The sequence below is a fragment of the Plectropomus leopardus genome, chromosome 2 (assembly GCF_026936395.1).
Source record: "Plectropomus leopardus strain MGB_pleo_1.0 chromosome 2, ASM2693639v1, whole genome shotgun sequence".
NCBI lineage: Eukaryota > Metazoa > Chordata > Actinopteri > Perciformes > Serranidae > Plectropomus > Plectropomus leopardus.
In genome coordinates, this window is record NC_142177.1 from 13,451,655 (window position 1) to 13,472,314 (window position 20,660).

A 20,660-nucleotide genomic window follows, 5' to 3' on the forward strand; every position below is an offset into this window, starting at 1 on the left:
GCAAGCCTGTTGTCTTTGTTCTCCACTGTTGGGAAATGATTGATAGTTACGTTCAATATACATTTTTTTTTTCCTTTTTTGTACTTGATTGCAATCAGTTCGAATTTCAGTTGCTGTCCCTGTATAGTTGCTTTGCATTCTTACTATATTCTGTATACTTTTGCAATATAGAAAAATAAAATAAAAAGCACTTAAGCTGAATCAACAATTCTGAAGGCCTGCCCTTGACCATATTAGACAGTGGGCAGAGTGGATTAAGGTTTGGCAATTTTTACAAAGTCAGGCTGAAACATGCTGCTCAAGATGTATTACCACACTGAGCTCTACAGCGAGGCAGATGCAGCTGCTGCGTGTCTGAAAGGCGGATTTGACCGCTGATCTCTGCGTCAGTGCCTCTTTATTGACTTTTGCCTGAACAGGAAGAGTCGACACAAGGCAGCAGTGCAGTAACAGGTAAGGCTTTTTAATCTTTGCACTTAATTTCTATTTACTTCTTTTCTTTGAAATATGACGCACAATTTAGTTGTTTGCAAAGAATTTGTGTGCTGCGCGTTATGAGATGTGCATTCAGTAACGTATTTGAATAAACGTCACCCTAATTATTTTTAAGGAAGTAAAACTACATTAATTGAAATTAAAGCTATACCCTGCAGCAAAGTAAGTCTGAAAATTCACAATAAGTTCTGTTGATTATTTTGAGGCAATCGAAACTGATGATTTGGCCACGTGGATATTCTGTTGGTTGAAAATCGAAACTTTACAAATAGGCACGCTGCCAAACAACGCACAAACAATTGTGACCTACATTGTTCGCTCCTTCAGACACGTTTCATGCGACGTAAATGTGCCACTTAGAAAAGCTATATTTCGATGACACCATAGTGTAGTTTGTGTATAGTCTAACCTAATATTTGTGGTCATTTTATTTGCGTGAACCTAAGATACATTAAAGGCACAGTTCACTCCAAAATCAAAAATACATATATTTATCTCACTACTTGTGGTGCTATTTATCAATCTAGATTGTTTTGGTGTGAGTTGCAGAGTGTTGGCGTTATCAGCCTTTTCTTGAAAACAATGAAACTTGATGGCACTCCACTTGTGGTGCTCAAGGCACATAAAAAGTACATTGGAAAAACTCAACATCAGTGTCTCTTTTCAGAAATCATGACCAGGTTACTCAAGATAATCCACAGACCTTGTTGTGAGCAGTTCAATGTAGGAACTATTTTCTCTCTACTGAACTGACTCAAGCATGCATCACCTCATGAATGAGAGGTTCATGCTTGTGACAGCGGGAGATTTAGACATTAATCATGTCCTTTTCAGCTGAGCTGTAACATTAGTTAGTTTAGATAAGCTAGCAGTATCAAACTTATGATTAAAATGTTAGTGTTGCCATCTCTCATCCATGAATAGTTGCACACTTATTTCTACACAGTGATGTGGTGTATTCAAATTTGGTTACCTTTAGGCAAACAAAAACGATGGCAGTGTTTCGGCATATAGATATTCAATTTGGACAACAAAATTCAAAGGAAACAACTGAACAATTGACATAATGTCAAATATTGAAGCAATGCAAAGAATAAAATCGACTATTTTCGGTGTTTGTCCAAATTTTCTTCGTGAGAGGGGACTTGTGACTGAAGTCCAGGCTATGACCCTCATATACTTTTAAAAACTGTTTTTACTTCAAGTCCTTGTTTCCTCTTTGGCCATTTACAAATATTTAACTCATTACCTGGAGCATTCACAATCTAAACAGAGTCAAATAAGTCAGCCAAGTTAAAATATTTAACTATACATATTTCTGAAGTCTTACCCTGAGTTGTCTTTTTCCAGGGCCTGCCACCATGTCTGTCAGTGAGACTGAACCAAACTTTTCTAAAATGGATCATCTGGATGTTTTAGCTTCAGAGCTTACTTGCTCCATCTGCTTGCATCTCCTTTCTGAGCCCGTTTCTCTTCCCTGTGGTCACATCTTTTGCTTGGCCTGCCTTCAGACCATGGGAGAAGGCCTTGACCAGCACAGCTGTCCTGAGTGCCAGACAGAGTACCAGGGTACACAAGCACTTGTGAAAAGCTCCAAAATGTGCAGTATCATAGAGTCCTACAAAGCTACTGTTGGCAAAGTCAGCTCCACCGCAAACCCTTCTGATATCGACCATGTAACAGTCAAGAGTGATCATACCTCTGTCACCAAAGATTCAAAGGATGCCTTTCAAATTGGGTCTGGATCCACAGAGCTGTCCTATTCTTTGGATCAAGAGCAAAGCAGCGGCAAAGGCAAGATGAAAATGGATGGACCCAAATTCAGAATGGCCTCTCAAATCACAGAGCTGAACCTTAAATTGGAGATGGCGGAGATTGCGCTGAGGAAGGAGAGGGAACGGGAGTTAGAGGTGAGCACTGCTAACAGTCAGCTGAGAGAGAAAGCATCCAGACTTTTAGAGCAGATAAAAGATTTGTCGCAGAGCTATAGCACCCAGGTGATGCAGCTGATCGAAGAAGAGATTGGTCCAGGCGAGGCCAGCATAGGCAATCGAGTCAGTCAAGCTTCGGAGCTGACGAAGCAGCTAAGACAAGCTGTGCTCCGAGCGGAGTCCCTCCTGACTGAAGATGACGAGAATGCATTCAGTGACGAGCTTCAGACTCTACAGCCACACATTGAGGAATTAATGTCCAAACCTGTAGGAGACGAAGACGACCACATTGAACCAAAAGTCAACCCTGCGCAAGCCTGTCCCAAGCTGGAAAATATGAACGCTGAGCTGAGAGTCAAATTTGGAGAGATTCAGCGCTCCCTTCGAAACACTCTCAACCCTTCAGAGGTGACCTTTGACCTAGAAACAGCCCACCCCAACCTCGTCCTATCAGAGGACTTGAAGACGGTTACGTTCAGCACCACCAAACAGCCGTACCCACCTTCTCCTCAGCGTTTTACCAACTTCTTCCAGGTCCTCAGCACTCAGAGTTTCTATGAAGGTGATCACAGCTGGGAGGTGGAGCTTGAAGGTGCTCCGTGGATCATCGGCGTGTGCTACAGCGGGAAGCTGGCACGTAGCGGGATGCCCTCTGCTCTGGAGAGCAGCCGGAGCTCCTGGTGTCTGATGTGGTTCAACAACCTGCTGACTGCCTTTGAGCAGGGACACAGTGTGCCACTGAAGAGGACCACAGTATCGCGCAGGCTTGAGGTCAGACTGAGTTTCAAGACCCACAGGCTGAGCTTTTACAACATCAGCCCCGTCAATGGGAAGACCCATGTGTACACATTTAAGGCTAACCTGACTGAACCAGTGCACCTGGCCTACAGAATGATGTCAGGCCACCCCAAAGCTCGTGTCACTGTTTGTTCATAATCACTTTATTTTTATCAACTATATATTCTGCTGAGCAAATGTGCTCCATAGTACAAAGAGTGTGGTAATAATATTTTTGAGTCACAATTTCTATGAGTAAAGAAGCTAAAGACTTTAGTTGTGTCTTGTGAGAAGACACAGACTGATTTCCTCATTCCACAGGGATCTTGTTTCAGAGAGTTCAGGAATTATGATGGCACTTCCTTATCACCTGGTACTTTTGCATAATACTTTTTATGCATTGTATGATAATAAGATTACACAGAAAAAAATAAAAAAAAGCAAGCATTAAATGTGACTGGAATTCTCATTGCAATGTGCCAGAAATATACTGTCAATAAATGCCTTTGTTTTGCTATTGTTATTCTTGTAAAACAGGGATACTCAACTTGCTTTGTGTGGGCTCCACTTTTGTGAAATAGCAGGAGGCCAGTGGCCAAATACTAAATGAACTTTATCAATATTTATCATTATATACAATAAATGCGTTGCCTTGCAGCCGTGCACAGACCAGGTGTTTACAGGGGTGTTTCTAGGATTTAAGGGCATTCTGGGCTTAATCCAGACCTCTGTTGGGAGGTCTGCAGGATCCACCCCTGGCATTTTTTTAAATAAACAACCCCGATTTTGATGCTTTTTTTTTACACACTCTGGCACCTTATTTACTTTCAAAGTCGAAAAAAGAAAAAAAAAACCCAGCCTGAGTTTTTGTTTGTTTAAGTTGGGAAATGGTCAATGAGCCACTTAGCAGCCTCTCGCAGGCCAGCAGGCTGTCAGATGAGTATTATTGATTAGGGTAATGTACTCCAAGTGTAAAGATTTAAACTAAGTAAAGATGTAAATGCTGAATAATATTTGTGTTTTCTGATGTTTTTTCTATTTCTGTCTCACAAACTCCTTTCACAATCTATAGGCCTTTTTCACAATAGACATTTTGCCTTGTCAAAGGCCTAGTATCCCAAGCTTCATAATGTATTATCATCATATTATTACCCCTTCTTTGACATCTTTGGGAGATGTCACTCTGGTAATTTGTATTTAATTGCCCCAATTTGAATAAATAAATGACAAACTTTACCACAACCTTTTTTTGGTCCTTCTTCTCCCATACTAAAGAAATCTTATTTCAAGGGCATTAATGAGCAAACCCACTTGAAAAGTAACATGTACAAAAGAGAGCAAATACTACCATCGAAAAAGAGAGAGAAAAAAAAAAAAGCATTTTAAAATGTTTAAGTTTAACGCTAGGGGGAACAGCTTGCCCCTCTCTCTCTCTCTCTCTCTTTCTCTCTCTCGAGGAAAAACCCCCACATACGTCACAATGTCATCTCGCGAGACTTCCTCCGCTTGTTTGGTGAGAGTGTCAGCTGACCTCGCTGGGAAATTTTGTTAACGAAACTGTCCGGTATAGCCATGTCCAGTATCGGTGATCCATTTACTGGTCGATTACATGGTGTATGACAGCATGTGCTGAACTTATATTATTTATAAAACGTTTTCCAGCAGTTGTACCTTTGAATCCGAGTCTACTGAATCGGTAAGTGATTATTTTGAGCACTTGAAGCTCTCTGGGTCAGCGTCATTGCTCTCGCTGTAGTGTCACGTTTGTTTTGATGCTAACGCAAGCCAAGCGGCTTTTTAGCTGGGGTACATAATATCGATTTCCAAGCCACATTTTTCGTTAGCGTTGCCATCATCACTCTGATTGTCTCTAAGGAAAGCGCTGAGAATATCGTTGCTATAAAAACAACCTAAACTGCGAGCGTCGTTAGCTGCAAGTAGCAGCGTTAGCTACCGTCTGAAATCCCCTGTAATACCAACCGAAAAAAATCGGGATTAATCATATGAAGGATTCCTACGTTAGTCTAATCAACATCACGTTATAACTAACTAGCTCCCCATTGACATCTTAAACCTACTCCAGCAAGAGCGGTCTAGAATTAAAACCTTTCTGTCATATGTTGTTAAATGTTACTGTTATGGATAGGTAGCTATTTTATCATTTTAATTATCCAACTGTTGAGTAAATAAATGCTGAGACACGATGAGATCGGTTTGATCGTTTGAGATTTGACATTTAACACCACACATTGCTGATAAAGCAGCCGATCCTGTTACATAATGTTTATCTTGAAGTGGGGAAAGCTGTGACGGGTGCCTGCCTGGTACAACAGTGCAACAGTTGCACACCTCCTAAAGTCTTAAACCTCTGCACCACTAACTGAGGCAGCAGCTTTTTCAGTTTCTCAAATGTTTTGCTGTGCTCACATGACATACAAGTCAGGCTCGGTATACATATGTTTATAATATAAAAGGAGTCTGCACCCTTTTATGTCACCAAAGGGCCGTCCCTTTACTGTACAACCAGAACCTTTCCCCCAAAAGAGGAAACTGTTAGTATGATGACTTAAAAGTCAGCATCAGCTGATGTAGTGGTATAAGTAATAAAATTCCGGTTAATATCTGACATAACCAGGTTTTTTTCCTCCCTCAGGGTCCAACACCATGCTACCCACAGTGACTGCTGTAGTTAGGTTTGCTCAGTACAATGGCAGTATTTCACCTACACCATTTGAGAACACATCAACATTCCCAACTTGGCAACCTGACTCTGAAGCCAACATCACCAAGCCTCACAAATGTCTACAAGTTCTGTACGAGGACATCGGAGACTCCAGGTATTCCTCAGCATACAGTAGAAGAAATCGCTGAAATCTATGAAAGACTCAAAAAAAACCCTCACTATTTTAAGTGAATATCCAACAAACTGCACAAAATAGATCTAATTATTTTTTCAGAAACTTCTGTATTATCACATTCACATTCATCTCTCTGTCTTAGGGTGCGGTTCTGGGACATTTTACTACTTGTGCCTAATGTGGCCTTCTTTGTATTCCTGATGTGGAAGCTGCCCTCAGCCAGGGCAAAGATAAGACTCACCTCCAGCCCCATCTTTGTCACCTTTTACTTGCTGGTAAGACACAAAAGACGGAAACACTAATAACCTGTAATCAAAGTAATTATCTTGAGCTTGGCGCCATGCCAAGGGACAGTACACCTGTTAATACCTTTAACTTTTGTCTGACAACAAGACAAACAACCTTGCAGAAAGACTTGCTCAAAAGTGTCTTTCTCATTTACTGTTTCGCTTTATAATCTGTTCCATCTCCATTCAAGTCCTTACTCTTTGTTTCCAAAATGTACTGCCTCTGTCTATTTAGGTTACCATTACAGTAATGGTAAAAAACAATCAAAACTCTAGAGAATGCTTGGCAAGGCCAGAATTAACTCAGCTGTATATCACCAGTGAACCAGTGCATTGTCGCTATCACCTATGCTTTTCCTCCAGTTCTACTCCAGGACATTTTTTCTTGTGTTGAGAAGACAGATTGGTATATATTGTCTAACATGTTTTGCACTGTATTTTGCAGGTGTTTGTTGTAGCAGCGGTTGGGATTACCCGGGCCGTAGTGTCCATGACTGTCAGTGCATCCAGTGCTGCCACCATCATAGACAAAGTAAGCACAGGAAACATAAAAAACATGTTTGTGTCGTTAATCGTGGGAAAAGAAAAAGGCTTATTCAAAATTGAAACAACAGAAAGTAATGTTTTCTGGAATTACTTCAAAGTAATTCAAAGATGTCAACATGGACATATATACGATCAAAATAGTTACTGATTGGACCTTAAGTAAATCCCCACAGCTCATGGTTGTTCATAGAGATAAAAATCTGGGCATAGAGTAAATGGTGCAACAATAGGCTTGTTGTTTTTACTCTTCTTCTTTTTTTTTTTTTTAAAAAAAAGTTACTCTTCTCTTTCTTTTGCTGGGAACATAATCTGAGCTGTGCTTGTCACAAGACGTTCATGTTTACTGTAAACTACAGAAAATAATGTCCTTTTAGAAGAGGATCTACTTTTAGTGTGGTGAGATATACAGCCTGGAGGAAATGGTTCAGTTGATATACTCCTTTGTAAACTTTTTATTTTATTTTATTTTATTTTTCCAATTAAAGTTTGAGTCTCTCTCATTTCAACGGTGTAAGTAGTTCCAACCTTTTTTTATTTACAGGTGGTACATTACAGATTGCAGCCCTAGCATAAATACTTTGGCCACACTGAAATAGCAGTCACCATATCCCCTTTTATTGAATACCCAGAGGGGTCGATATGAGCTTCAGCATGACTTTGTTTGGCTTTCATGTCCAAAAGGAAAGGCATGGCTGACATTCCTCACATACCAGACAGATCCCTATGGGCCTGCTGTTCCCGTAGCATACTGTCATGGCTGCGCTGTTGAAGACAAAAAATACACATGATTATATAATGCTTTAGAGTGTGGCCTGACTTATAAAGCTGTGCATATGTTCCAGGGTCAATATGTGTTACCACACAGCTTGTTTGCGCTTGTCACAGTGGATCCCCTGATGTTTGTTGTCTCTTCAGGTGCTGTGGGAAATCACCCGTTTCTTCTTGCTGGCTATCGAGCTCAGTGTTGTCATCCTGGGACTGGCTTTTGGTTTGTTGGCTCTCCTGGTTTCAGTTCTCATTTACTGTATATGTGTACCATTGTTTCTGTCTCATGACATGAAGCATCTGTTTCAAAATGTTTGGTTTCTAATGATCCTGTTCAGCCCTGAATCTAATAATGAATGTTAGTGAATTTGCACAGATTTTGTTCCTGTAAAGCCTCTTTCTGTGTTCATTTATCAGGTCACCTGGAGAGTAAGTCCAGTATAAAGCGAGTGCTGGCTATCACTGCTGTGCTTGCTTTGGGCTACTCCATCACACAGGTAATAATGGATGATAAGAGGTTAAATAGTGTTAAAAACTTCACTGAACATCACACAGTGGGACGTTTTGTTATGTTGTCTTAATTCAATTGCAATAAATGAGATCTTGTTCTAGGGCACACTAGAGATCCTGTATCCAGACAGCCACCTGTCTGCTGAGGACTTTAACATCTATGGACACGGAGGAAGGCACTTCTGGTTGGCCAGTTCTTGCTTCTTCTTTTTGGTCAGTAATCTGTAACTATACAGCAGAAGAAAAGCATATGAACTAAAACAAAAACCGTACTTTACAAATAGTCTGTCACTGTATATAATAATTGACTGATGATGTAATCCCTCTTTATAGGTGTACTCTTTGATTGTGATCTTGCCTAAAACTCCAGTGAGGGAGAGGATATCTCTTCCATGTAAGTTATGGATTTCATTGCAGCAAAGATGAGAAATTAGATGCAAAAGGTTTAAAGATTTGCAGTATATATCATTTATTCTAAGTAATCCAGGAAGATGTGCTGCTTTCTTAATGTTGGGCTTTTTTTCCCACCACACAATGCTCTATAATTGAAAACATTTGTCCTCTGTTGCCAATTAATTGTTGTTTTGTTTCCTTTGTCCAGCTAAGAGGAGTTTCTATGTATATGCTGCCATCCTGTCTTTACTGAACCTCGTCCAGGGCCTGGGCAGTGCCCTGCTGTGTGCCGGAATCATAGAGGGACTCTGGTCAGTATAATCCTTTGAGTATTATATATATATATATATATATATATATATATATATATATATATATATGAATAAATGGACCCACATAAGTATTTTAGGTAGAAGAGGATAAATTGAATAGATTTGCAACACACACTGCTTAGAAAAATGCCTGGGTGGCTGTTTTTGTTTGGCTGGGTTGCAATTAGAGGGATGACTCTGTTTTGGAAGGTCCTATGTGGATGAGAACATAACAGACGTTTTCCTTTTGGCAGAAATCCATTGGTTGTGTTTGCTGAAGCTGATGATAATCATTAAGTCCTGTAACTCTGGTATTGTTTTTTAACCTGGACCCTATTTCCCCATGTTTTTGTGACTGACTAATGGGAATAAACTTTTTTTAAATAGGTCCAGTTTTAGAGAAACTGTGCTGCTGGCAGCTGTGAGAAAGGCTCCAATGTAACCACTTGGGGCATTTGGGCACCATCAATTTACATCTATTAAAAGTGCTTGTTTTTGCCACTGACAGACTCAGATTATTATTCCAAGTGATGGACAACATTATGGAAAGGATCCTTTATAGAGACAGAGTAAGATCCTCTTTGAATAGCCAGAAACAGACCCGAAATCCTCATCACCAACCCCACCAGACTCCATATAAATAAACAATATTTTAAGTATAATTTTGTAGATTAAAAAAAACGTTTTGGATAAAGCCATCCTCTAAGTAGGTGAATTAAAAAAATTACTTCAACTAAACCAGAGTTGGTGATTGTTGGAATAGTGGAAAGACAAACCAAAGATGTTTGTTCCTCTCAACTTTGAATGTGAAGTGTGTTTGACAATAATAAAATTACTGTTTTTGAATGCAGTCTGGTGGGTTTGGTGATAGTAATTTGAGAGCTGTCTCTGGTTAAACAAAAGGATCTTACCCTTTAACAAAAAAAAATCCATCTGTGTAGGAATAGTGTCCATAATGTTGTCAGATGATTATTATAACAGTCTGAGCCTGTCAGAGGCTAAAACAAGCACTTTAAAAAAATAAAATAAAAAAATTGACAGTACCCAAATGCTCTGACTGGTTACATTGCAGCCTGTTTAGGCAATACTTGACCAATTTCAAAAACTATTGTCCCTATCAGTCACTTAGACTCAGAAAGATGGGGAAAAACGGTCCACCGTTAAAAATATCGAATGTACCCTTTAGTATGCCTGTTTACACAGTGTGAACCTTGTCTTTATTTTTGTCTCTTCTAAACCAGCTGTGTGGATGTCACCACCTTCCTGTACTTCTCTGCCTTTGCTCCGCTCATTTATGTCACATTCCTCAAGGGATTCTTTGGGTTTGTACAAACTAAAATACAAAATACACAGAATACATCATAGCAGCCCTTCGGACAGCTGACCTCCTTTCTGTCACTGCTTTCCTTTTATTCCACAGTTCAGAGCCCAAGATCCTGTTCTCCTACAAGTCACAGGTGGACGAACCGGATGAAAGTGACGTCCACCTTCCACCGACGGTCGCTACAACCCTTGGCCGCAAAGAGCTGACTGACCAGGGCCTGTTCTACTCCTCCACTCAGATCGATGGCTCTGGTCCCGGCAGCTCTCGTATGGTTGGAGCATACTTGGATGATGTCGCCTCCGGGCCCTATGGGTCCAGCAGCATTAACAGTATAGAAGCTGAACGCTGGAGACCTGTCAATGCGTGAAAGAATGAAGAGGAGAGAGGAAGAAGAGAGGGTGTTATACAGCTCCACTTTAATGTTGTATGTATGTGGTGTGTAATGCAGGGTGGCGCTCAGAGGAGTTGGTCAAAAAATGCAGAACAAAACAGTTGGAAACCAAGAACGGGTAATCATGGTTTGACGCCAGGATAAGTTAACAAGTGGACACTTAAGGACAGACCTTTGCTAGCCAATTATGTGGAGGACTATGAATTTAGCAACTGCATTTGTAACACTGTTGCCAGAGTGCACTGCTGCTGTAGCTCCACACTAGGAGTACTGTCCCTGATTGCGGCCCCGTCAGACTCCGTTCTGTTCAACGGGCTCTTAAATGTGGGAGCTTACCGACTCGTCTCTCGGCACATTTTCTTGTCATTCCAGCATCATGCATCAACTGCTTAACCTTCAGTAATGACGTTTAAAATCCATTTAAAGCACCCGAGTCTTTAACATTTTTTTGATGGCAACTCAACATCTGCACATTCCCACCAAAAGCTTTGAATAACAGCATCTCAGCTGAAATTGTTATCTGCTGCCTTGTATTAGATTTGTGACTCAACTGGCTAATCATTTATTACTGAATCGCCGTGCCTCTCGACACAGGGCAAGGACTAGTGCTAATTAACTTTGATAGGCGTACTTTGTCCTCTGAAATAGACGCCATCCCGTCTGTGAACAAGTGAAAGGTTTGAGCGTGATGTGTGTCACTGCAATAGGATAATGAAAACAGCAACTCCTTAATACAGGCAGTGTGTTCACACTGAAGTTCACAGACCATCTAGATTGCTCTCAAATAGTGTCTCGAGCTATCTGCCATTTCACTCCTTTTTAATTTATTTTTGGGCTTTTGCTTTCATTTGTCATACCAGATGAATCATTCTTGCTACTGAAAGCACATTTATTAGCTCCATAGTCATAATGGTTGTTGTGTTATTAAGGATTTTTGTGTATTCCAGATTAAACATGCCCTCATTCCATATCAGCATAGTTCTGCTCTGCTTGCTGCAAAAGGGTTGCTATTCCAAAGTTAGTATTTTTTTTAATTTCCTGTGTTCAGAATTTCCGCAGTTGTCATTACCCGTGCTCAAGTTACCCCTTAAACAATATTGCTCAATTTTATGGCATCATATGATGATGTGGACATTGTTTATTTATATAGAGACTTACTTTAAATTTCCCCGGAGCAAGACACGCTCCGGTGACTGGTGTGTGAAGGACGGGTGATTTTGCGACTGCGTCAAGGAAAAAAGTTTCCTCTCTGATCAGTTTTAGGCTTGCATCTTGGTTCAGCTCACGAAATCAGTTCTTGTCACACCCATTGACATTCCTGCAAAGTCATACATGACTTTTTAAGCCACCTCATACCATATTTAGTTATTCCTACCAAGGAAATATATATATTTCCACTTGAAAATGCTCTATGTTCGGTATGAATGGATTACTGTGTTTAAGCTAGCAGTATTCATAGGTAGCGGTGACCTGTATGCAGAAGATATAGATACATTTATTTTTTCATCATGTTGAAGCAACAATGCAGTGATGAAGTTGTGTATTTCCAAGAAATTACAGTATTTGCCTGACTCTTAGAAATATTATATATTGAAATTTGAGTGTTGGTGATAACTGCTGCATAAATTGGAGTTAGAATAGTGTTTGGGAAATCAGTGATGTGATTCATGACATGAGTTCACAAGGTGCATTGGTAAAAAAGTCCTCTTTCTTCATAGGCAAGATTTTTGATGTTGAAATCATTTTGCAAATGATCTGTAAATTGCCTTTTTATTTAAGTGCATTGATTGTATAATATTCAACCCATATTAATGCAATGTATTTGACCATTCAGTGACCTACAGAATAAACCATGGACTCTTTCATTTGTCTGTTCTGGGAGTTTATCAGAAATGTTTGCATTGGGAATGTATTTATTGACATTTTAGATAGTTCCAGTCAGATATTAGGCTATTATATTTCTATAGTGACTTTGCGGTTGGAAACATATAATGGTAATGGTAGTTTATTTTGGTCCTTATTAACAATTTTTCCTAGACAAATATACATAACAACATCAAGTCATTAAATCAAAATAAATAACAAAACGAAAAACAAACAAAAAATAGACAGACAGACATAGATAGATATGAGTAGGTTGAAGAACGATACCACACAATGGCTGGTTTAGGTATTTCAGGACATCTAAAGGACAGGACTCCACTCTGTGGTTTCTTGTGGTAACTACACTCTGGGAGAGGGTTTTTTCTTCATATATTCCCTCCTGTGTTGATAACACGACTGTTTGTCCTTCTGTCCTTCTTATCTATTTTTGCTTATGTTTTGTTGGTCTCAGGAAGCTGCACATCAGTCAGACTACAGTTTGACTACAATTCCCATCTACCCGTCACTTCCGAATTATTTTATCCAATGAGATCAGGGGATACTGTAGCGCCAGTTTGACCTTTATTGGAGTGTTTTAACCACCGGTCGCTGTGGCGGCGACTCCGTCCGCTCTCATTTATGTCTCTCCGTCATTACACCAGACAAGATTTTAATTATTTTTTCTAATTGGGTGGGAACGGACAGCTGGTGAAGATGGGAGGTAATGGCAGCACCTCCAGGAAAGTGTCATTCGGACTGGACGAGAACGAGAAGGTCACAGTAATTGAAGGAGTGAAGGTAGATATAACGTTTTATCCTGCTGTAGACATTCAGAAGCTAAGTTTGTGTTGTGCTGTTTGGCACGACGACTGAAGCTAATACTGATAAGCTAGCAGGCTATGTAGCGAAGTCGGTACAAGGTGCACTGGAAAGCTGACAGGTCCCATTGCCATGTCCTCAACTGAACCCAGTCGCACCCCCTCCTCTTCGTTATGCCCACATACCGTTGCTCACTAACTTACCCATGTAGCAGCCTGGTGAGTTACGACGTGTAGGTTTGTTGTCAAATGCCATTAAAGTTGGCATTTGCGCAGCCATATTGCAAGCGAAATTTCGTCAGCTCACCGTAAGCGTCAGACAGATTTGCTGTCAGCAACGTTCAAGAGAGTTAGTTAACAATACGCTGCTGTCAGGGTTGTCAGGAGTATCCAAATTTAATGATTTAATTTAATGATAAATGATCTGCTGATGGCAAACGTCACGAAACAGCTTCATAAACAGAAATTGAAACTGTTTCTCACATTTGAATCAGGAAAATGGTGCTGAAGTTAGGGGCCGTTATTTATTTATTAGAGGACTGGTGTGTCTGGGGTTTGACATAATTTCTTGTTTGTATTGTGACCTTTCCCAAAGTTACAAGTATTTTTCCTTGAGGGTCCCTGAGGGACTGTTGGAAAATATGTGATCATTCTTTCAACATTAACAACCACGATTTATTATATTCACACTAAATGCGGGTATTGGAGCTTATGCAAGGAGCAAATAGCACAGGCGGGAGCCAAAACAAATGGCTAATTTATCACCAAAACAAATAGCCAAATTTTTTTAAAAGGAAAATTCAAATCCTTACATCACAAACTGTGTGTGCACTTCAGCAGAAAATGGGTGCATGACAGAGGGTATTTAAAATAAATATAAAATACCGCAAGTTGAAGTTGTATATTCTTCTACAAAGCCAAAATAAAAACCAGAATCCCTCTCGGGTGCTTAAAATTATATTTTATATTTATATTTTACATGCCTCCTCCCCTTTGCACCATCCCCAGCCCCCTCATAAATAATGAACAGTCCCGTAGGAGGGTAAATTAATAACACGTTCATATGTAGGCACATGTCTTACCATTCAGGAGGGTCAGAGAGGTGAGGTACAGCTGTACTGCAGCACATCTAGAGCTGGTAGGCAAGCACGTGATTTGCTCAAGGGTAATTCAGCAGGCTGGATGATGAACTTTTTAACTTGCTTTTAATCTGCTGCTTTCCAGCTGTCCGGTATGCACACCGAGGGGCTTGTATATGTTTGTGTTACTGTGTTTATGTGCACTACTTCTGTTAATCCTTGCATTCCCATCCAGCTCTCAGAGGATGTGCTCCGACGAATGAGGGATTCTCAGGGGTCTGACAGCGACAAGCCACCACCATCTCCACCAGATAGTCACGAACCACCACCAAGTAAGTCCCAGTCAGAGACCTTTACTTTCTCACAGAGCTCCCATTGGGAGGCCCACTGTGTCAGTAAACATGTCCTCATTCAGTGACAGATGAGAACAGAAGCAGGATAAAGGTCAGTTAAACTACTGTGTGACTTTTTCAGATTATTCATTATAGAAAAGATAGAATTAAGTAATCCTGAACTTTGTATTTTATGTAGTTACATTTATGAGATTTACACTTTACAGATTTATGAGGTTTGTGCTGCTCAAATATGTGGTTTTAAATATAGATGTTTCTTCTTTTTTTTTTGGAATGGATTATTTCTTTAAGGCAGATGTCATTCTCACAGGGAACATGATTGGTCACAGTGGTCAGATGTTAACCCTTCATATACCAGCAAACATTCGTTGCTCAACCTAGTCTGTTCTGCAGACTAATCCATATAGAACTGATATTTATTCCATTTTGTTTTCAGGTCCAAAACCAACAGGACCCTCCGCCGCAGAAATACAGGAGGAAATCCGCAAAAAGTAGGTACTTATAATGTCAAGGTCGCTTTTAGTTGTTATCCAGCCTTATGAGCTGAAGTGCTTCCCATAGCTCTGCGGATAATGATACTGCATTGGCATTTGCTATCTTGGAATTTAATGCCTCCGAAAGATGCAAATTGAATTTTGCACCTTGTGCAGAATATTTGATCCTAACATATATTTGTTATATATCTAAAGGCATATTATTAAGGAATTGGTGGTTACTATTTGTAAACAGTATCGCTAGCCAAAGTGTAAGCCAACCTGAGATTGGCATTTCACTCAGCTATATTTGCATTCTTTTTGGCGCTCTGCCTCTTGCGTGCATGCTGCTGAAAGTCTTGCACCTTGTCGGTACCTTTTCATAAAGTCCCAACCTCACCTGCGTGCTGTGGGGCTACACACGCATAAACGTCTCAAACATCCCCAACATAGCAAAATAAGAAAATACAGGCAGTGGGCAGGGTCTCTGCTGATAAATACACTGCTACACACTACTGGTGTGTTAAAGGGGACGACTGAGAGGAATTAATTTGTTTGAGTCTTACATTGTGTTTTAGGAAAATCCAGCATAGTATAGCTTTAAATTGGGACCTCTGTGTTGACACAGGCAGCTAATAGCCAGTGGAGGTGACAGATGTATGGAATAGTAGACACTTGATGCTAATGTGCAATGTTTATGGAGAACATATATAAACATGCTGAGTGACCTGTCGGCGCTGCCCGTAATGATTTACTCTGTCTGGATAGCAGGCATGTTGCTGTGCTGCTGGAATGCTTGTATACTATCCTGAGCCTCTATAGATTTACACATTTGAAAGTCCAGTAATTCTTACCCACTGTCACTCTCATGCTCTGCTGAAAACTTATTGGACATAATATATCATTAGATTTCACTGGTGTTTTTGTGCTAAAATTATGTGATCAGTTCTCATTGATACAGCAGAAAGTTAGGAAGCTACATAAATAAGCTCTTGGCTAAGAGCTACAGGTAACCCAATACAATAGCCCTGCAATAAATGCAGTTTTTGTGAAGCTTATAATTGTGTTTTTTGGTGAGACTATAAAGTCTATGGCTGCAGTATTTTACAACTTTGCTGGATTTGATTGCATTATATGAGAGACTGCTGAAATTATATATTATGTGTGTGCTATTGCATATTTGCAGTGTGACTTAATACTGCATGGTTTTATTTCTTCATGATAAATCCTAACCTAATTTGATTTTAACGAAATACTTCAATTAGATTCCAACCAACAGTTCATGAATGACAATTTTTGTAACTGCTGTGATATATTGTCAGTGAAGCTTTTGTGAGTCAGTCCAAGTGTTGTTTTGGGCATTTTCCACTCTGCCATTTTCACGATACTGATGCAAACGATACATAGAGTATGTTTTTTTTGTCCTATTGTGCTCTGGAAACTTCACCCAAAATTATTGGTATTTGTGTAGAAACCAATATCCCTCTGACCTTGCTGGGTAGCTCTCTGTGTGAACAAGATCTTGCATGTTTAGCAGACTTTCATTGGGGTAAAGGTTGAAACAGTTCTTATCTCACTCTGTTTCAGCTTTGAGCGTGAACAGGCCCTGGTGCAGGAGCAGTTGGCCAGACTGGCTCAGAGGGAGAGAGAGATAGGAGCAACCGCAGGACTGGATGATCTGACCCCTGCCCTCCTCATCGAGAAAGGAAAGGCCCATGAGGAGAAAGAAAAGGCCAAGCTACTGGTGAGTGATGCTTTTTGGGTCTATACCAGGAGTCAGAGTTGTGTTTTCCATTGGTGCGCTTCATGAGATTTACTTTATTATGATAAATGTGCCACAAAACGACTGATTTATTAGCAGTTTGTCAAAACAGCAAACCATGTGTGTTACACAGCAGCTTTGACCATGTAACCATGTACCTTAAACAAGACTTACTTATGCTTTTATTCAATCAAATTGATCAAAACAACTATTACAGTTTACTTCTGTACTTTAACTTGTGTATTTTGTGTTTCCTTGTGAGACACTGGAGACAAAGGCACACATTTCCTGTGCATTTGATTCTTTTGAACAAAATTTGCAAATTCAGTCTACACACTTAATGTCTTGCAGCCTGTTGCACCAGCTATGTTTCAGCCAAAACTTAGCCCAGTTATACCGTTGTGATTTATGTAGCACTATAATAAAAGCAGTTCCACCATGAATATAAGTTTCAGTATAACTCTAAATAACAAATAAATAGTTACGCATTGCCAAGGATGGATGGAAATCATTAAAATGTCACAAAATTATACTCACTAATGGTAAAACAGCAGTTTTTCCTCCACACAGGATCATTTTTTCATTAATTATGAAAAATGAGCATTTTCTTTTCTTTACTTTGTTTTGCATGGCTCTTTTAATTTTCAGACTTTCCAATATATATGTATAGAAACACCAAATCTTTATCTGTATCTAGCTAAGAAACAATGTTCTAAAATTAAAACATCACTTGATCACACATTTTACCGTTTACATTTCTGCATTGCTTAGCAGGAGTATTAGATTTCCTTTCTTTCAAAAACCTTTTGTATTAGTCGCCAGCACCCTCTACTGTTTAGACTTTAAATGGCACCTCTGGACTTCAGCACTGGTGAATCATTGGAGTATTAAGGTGTATGTCTGCAGCCCTGGTTTCTGTATTGTAAAGGCAAAGGTTTCTGGTTATTCTCTACTTTCTGTTTAATTGTTAGCAACACTGAAGTTGAGATGCCTCATCTTCTGTTACATTATTGTAAGTTTTAATGATTGCACTATTTTCCTATCACTCACACAGCAGAGTGCTTCCTCAGTCTGGTTTCTCTTTGCTCACATTCAGTTTAATTGTCATTGTCATTGCACCAAAGACAAATGGAAAAAAATAAGATATTTTATTTCAGTATCTTAAAAACGCTCAGTTCTGGAGCTGTTACAGTACGTTTGATAACAGAGTCTCTCCACTGAATAGATTATGTGTGTGGTGTGGGAGCAACATAAATATGATGGCGGAGATGTACACTATCTGTATTTTATCAGGGCAGAGAATTTTCTGGTCCTTTTAGCCTGTTGGAGTATTCATATGTTTATTTATTTCAACAGACTATATTGATAATGACTGTATTCAATACTGGATAGAAACGGTAACATGAACAATGCCAGTTCACTAAACACACAGTCAATTAACAGTGCAGTGTGTGAGAGCCAGAGAGGTGATTGCCAGTGATTTGTACGTTTAACAAGCGTGTGTCACATGTATATTGATGATCTATTGCCAATTGTTCATTTGTGATTCCCTCCCCTGTGTTTTTTCACTTGCTTTGCTTTGTTCAAATGAAACTCTGGATTTCCAACATTTTTCTCTCTCACTCCTCTCCAATTGATTTGTCCTGCAGTGTCTTTTCAGGGTGCCAGCGAGCTGTAATGAATACTGAATGAAGCCGCTGGCTTAGCTTACGCTGATATGGGCTCCAAACATTTAATGATGTCGCATCCCAATGTGAAACTGAAACACTCTTACCCCACAGCTTTGTTGTCTACTTTTTCTGACTTGACAAGTCAATACAGCTTGTCAGTGTGTGTGTGTGAGAGGACGTGTGTTTGTGTGTGCAGAAGTGGGGAGACACCTTAAAGGTTTATTCTGTCTGTTGTTTTAAAGAGAAGAGAATAAGTAGTGACCCAGCTCTGTCATTGGTGATGGTTCTGTTTGACAGGTTGAGTGTCTTATTGTCAACACTTGGATCAGAGGTTTCTTCTGTGTGCGTGTGTGTGTGTGTGTGTAATGGAAAAGAAGCTTGGGGTTTGGCTTGCAAGTTTAACCAAAGGAAGGGGCAGGTTTTGCTGTTTTTAGTTATGGCTAGAATTGAAGTAGATGTATGTGAGAAACCTAGACAGCATATGGCTTGATTGTTAATGTGACTGCCCTCCAGCACCTTTCACTTCCCACCTTTTCCTCTTTCTCACCTGGCCTTCCTGTTCGGTCTCACCTTTTTTTCTGCTTAGCTGACGAACACATTGCCCCCCTCCACCACAAAAAAAAAGATAAAAAAAAAAGAACTAGCATACTCTCACTCACTCTAATGATTAAGGAGATTGATGTACTATATTTTTGTTGCATTGCTTCAGCTTTTGAGTAGATTGAAAGCACCTGGGAATCTGATTCAAGAGCTCCGTCGCTATCAGAATCTCCGCTTAGCAGGTGGGCTTCCCTCTCCTCTTTGCATTTTCCATCGACTTTGCATCCAACGGCAACAACACAGCTGGATGCCTTAAAGAAAAAGTCTCTCCACCCCCTCTCTTTCCCCATTCCTTCGTAAAACGCTCCACTTTGAGCAGTTTGGGAGCTGCGTTATTCCCCAGAGGAGAAGACACACACAGATATGCAATCACACACATACTATTGTGACGCTATTACAATACACAAACGCATATATAGCGTGTACCCCCCCAGCCGATTTCCCCACGTGCACTCTTTACTCCCCAGCAGGCAGCCTGTGCATTAGTGTTTGGGTGAGGAAGGGGTGAGGGGGTGTGGAGGTAACACCTGTCAGAGAGCTGAGCTGCTCCCCACACTGCCTCAGGCTGCCTGTCACAAACACTCACATTAGCCATTTACTCCTGTCTCAGCGCCAGCCGCCACCGCTGGGACTATTTGTGTGTGTATATATATATCTGCGTCTGTATATGTGCATACCTGCACGTTAAACAGGCTCAGTGTCGATTTACATCAGAGGTGTGTGTGTGTGTGTGTGTGTGTGTGTGTGTGTGTGTGTGTGTGTGTGTGTGTGTGTGTGTGTGTGTGTGTGTGTGTGTGTGTGTGTGTGTGTGTGTGTGTGTTGTCTGGAATATCTGCTTGGTTCATCCACAGTTCAGTCAATAATATATTCTTTTAGTGTTTTGCATATTAAGTTTATTTTGTACCACAGTATTTACATTTTTGTTTGTACAAAAATCTGTTTCGTTGTAGCATCTGATTATGTAAATTCTATCCGTGTAGGGATGCAACAGTATGACTTGTCGTAGTATGATTTTGGTGGTATTACGGTATCCTGGTATACTGTACACAATTATTGTAATTATAATTATTAGTCACAATGACCCTTCAAGAGATGAAAACTTTATTATTTTAAATGAAGTATGTGTAAAAAAAGCTGACTGGTAGTCAAGGAGGAAAGCAGATATGCACACTATATAAGCCCTCAGGAAGTGCAGCAGGCTTTGAAGCAGATTTTCGTAATGACCAAACACTGAAATTACACAGTCATGGCATACCCTGCATCCCAAAAAGATCTTCTCCCATTGACTTACATGCCAAGAGACACAGCTGTAAATTAAAAAAAAAATTGCATCACAACTCCCACAAAATAACTTGATTGGCTTTTAGGATTAAATCTATTCAATACTTTTACATTTTGAAAGTCTAGATGAACCACATAGTTGAGTCATTTTATCCCAATTCCAGTCACTAAAC

At 40.0% G+C, this 20,660-nt stretch overlaps 3 protein-coding genes across 4 annotated transcripts in view; all 3 read left to right on the forward strand.

The window, feature by feature from the left end:
* The first annotated feature begins 286 nt into the window (after window positions 1-286).
* On the forward strand, window positions 287-4,445 carry trim107 (tripartite motif containing 107). Its single transcript, XM_042496005.2, has 2 exons — window positions 287-453; window positions 1,846-4,445. The coding sequence occupies exon 2, from the start codon at window positions 1,857-1,859 to the stop codon at window positions 3,360-3,362; it is 1,506 nt and encodes a 501-aa protein (XP_042351939.2). The 5' UTR covers window positions 287-453; window positions 1,846-1,856; the 3' UTR covers window positions 3,363-4,445.
* A 262-nt stretch (window positions 4,446-4,707) lies between these two features.
* Window positions 4,708-12,453, forward strand: tpra1 (transmembrane protein, adipocyte asscociated 1). Its single transcript, XM_088085671.1, has 11 exons — window positions 4,708-4,899; window positions 5,857-6,040; window positions 6,204-6,336; window positions 6,794-6,880; window positions 7,810-7,882; window positions 8,077-8,156; window positions 8,272-8,382; window positions 8,503-8,563; window positions 8,771-8,873; window positions 10,115-10,195; window positions 10,294-12,453. Exons 2-11 carry the CDS (start codon window positions 5,868-5,870, stop codon window positions 10,562-10,564), a joined length of 1,173 nt encoding a protein of 390 aa, XP_087941797.1. The 5' UTR covers window positions 4,708-4,899; window positions 5,857-5,867; the 3' UTR covers window positions 10,565-12,453.
* Window positions 12,454-13,010: 557 nt separating this feature from the next.
* The window catches only part of chchd6b (coiled-coil-helix-coiled-coil-helix domain containing 6b), a 63,315-nt gene continuing 55,665 nt past the window's right edge, over window positions 13,011-20,660 (forward strand). Inside the window, exons 1-4 of one of the 2 annotated variants that reach the window (XM_088085765.1) lie at window positions 13,011-13,249; window positions 14,584-14,680; window positions 15,138-15,192; window positions 16,762-16,918. In XM_088085765.1, the coding sequence (XP_087941891.1) occupies window positions 13,166-13,249; window positions 14,584-14,680; window positions 15,138-15,192; window positions 16,762-16,918 (393 nt within the window). In that variant the 5' untranslated portion in view covers window positions 13,011-13,165. The remainder of the gene's footprint in view (window positions 13,250-14,583; window positions 14,681-15,137; window positions 15,193-16,761; window positions 16,919-20,660) is intronic. The other variant, XM_042501514.2, reaches the window with a different exon arrangement.

What these genes read in the sequence shown, in the direction of transcription:
- trim107 (XM_042496005.2), top strand. Translation starts at nt 1,857, where the DNA reads ATGTCTGTCAGTGAGACTGAACCAAACTTTTCTAAAATGGATCATCTG.
- tpra1 (XM_088085671.1), top strand. Translation starts at nt 5,868, where the DNA reads ATGCTACCCACAGTGACTGCTGTAGTTAGGTTTGCTCAGTACAATGGC. An exon ending in CTGCCACCATCATAGACAAA is followed by an intron (nt 6,881 to 7,809) that starts GTAAGCACAGGA and finishes TTGTCTCTTCAG; the next exon opens with GTGCTGTGGGAAATCACCCG. An exon ending in CATCCTGGGACTGGCTTTTG is followed by an intron (nt 7,883 to 8,076) that starts GTTTGTTGGCTC and finishes TTCATTTATCAG; the next exon opens with GTCACCTGGAGAGTAAGTCC.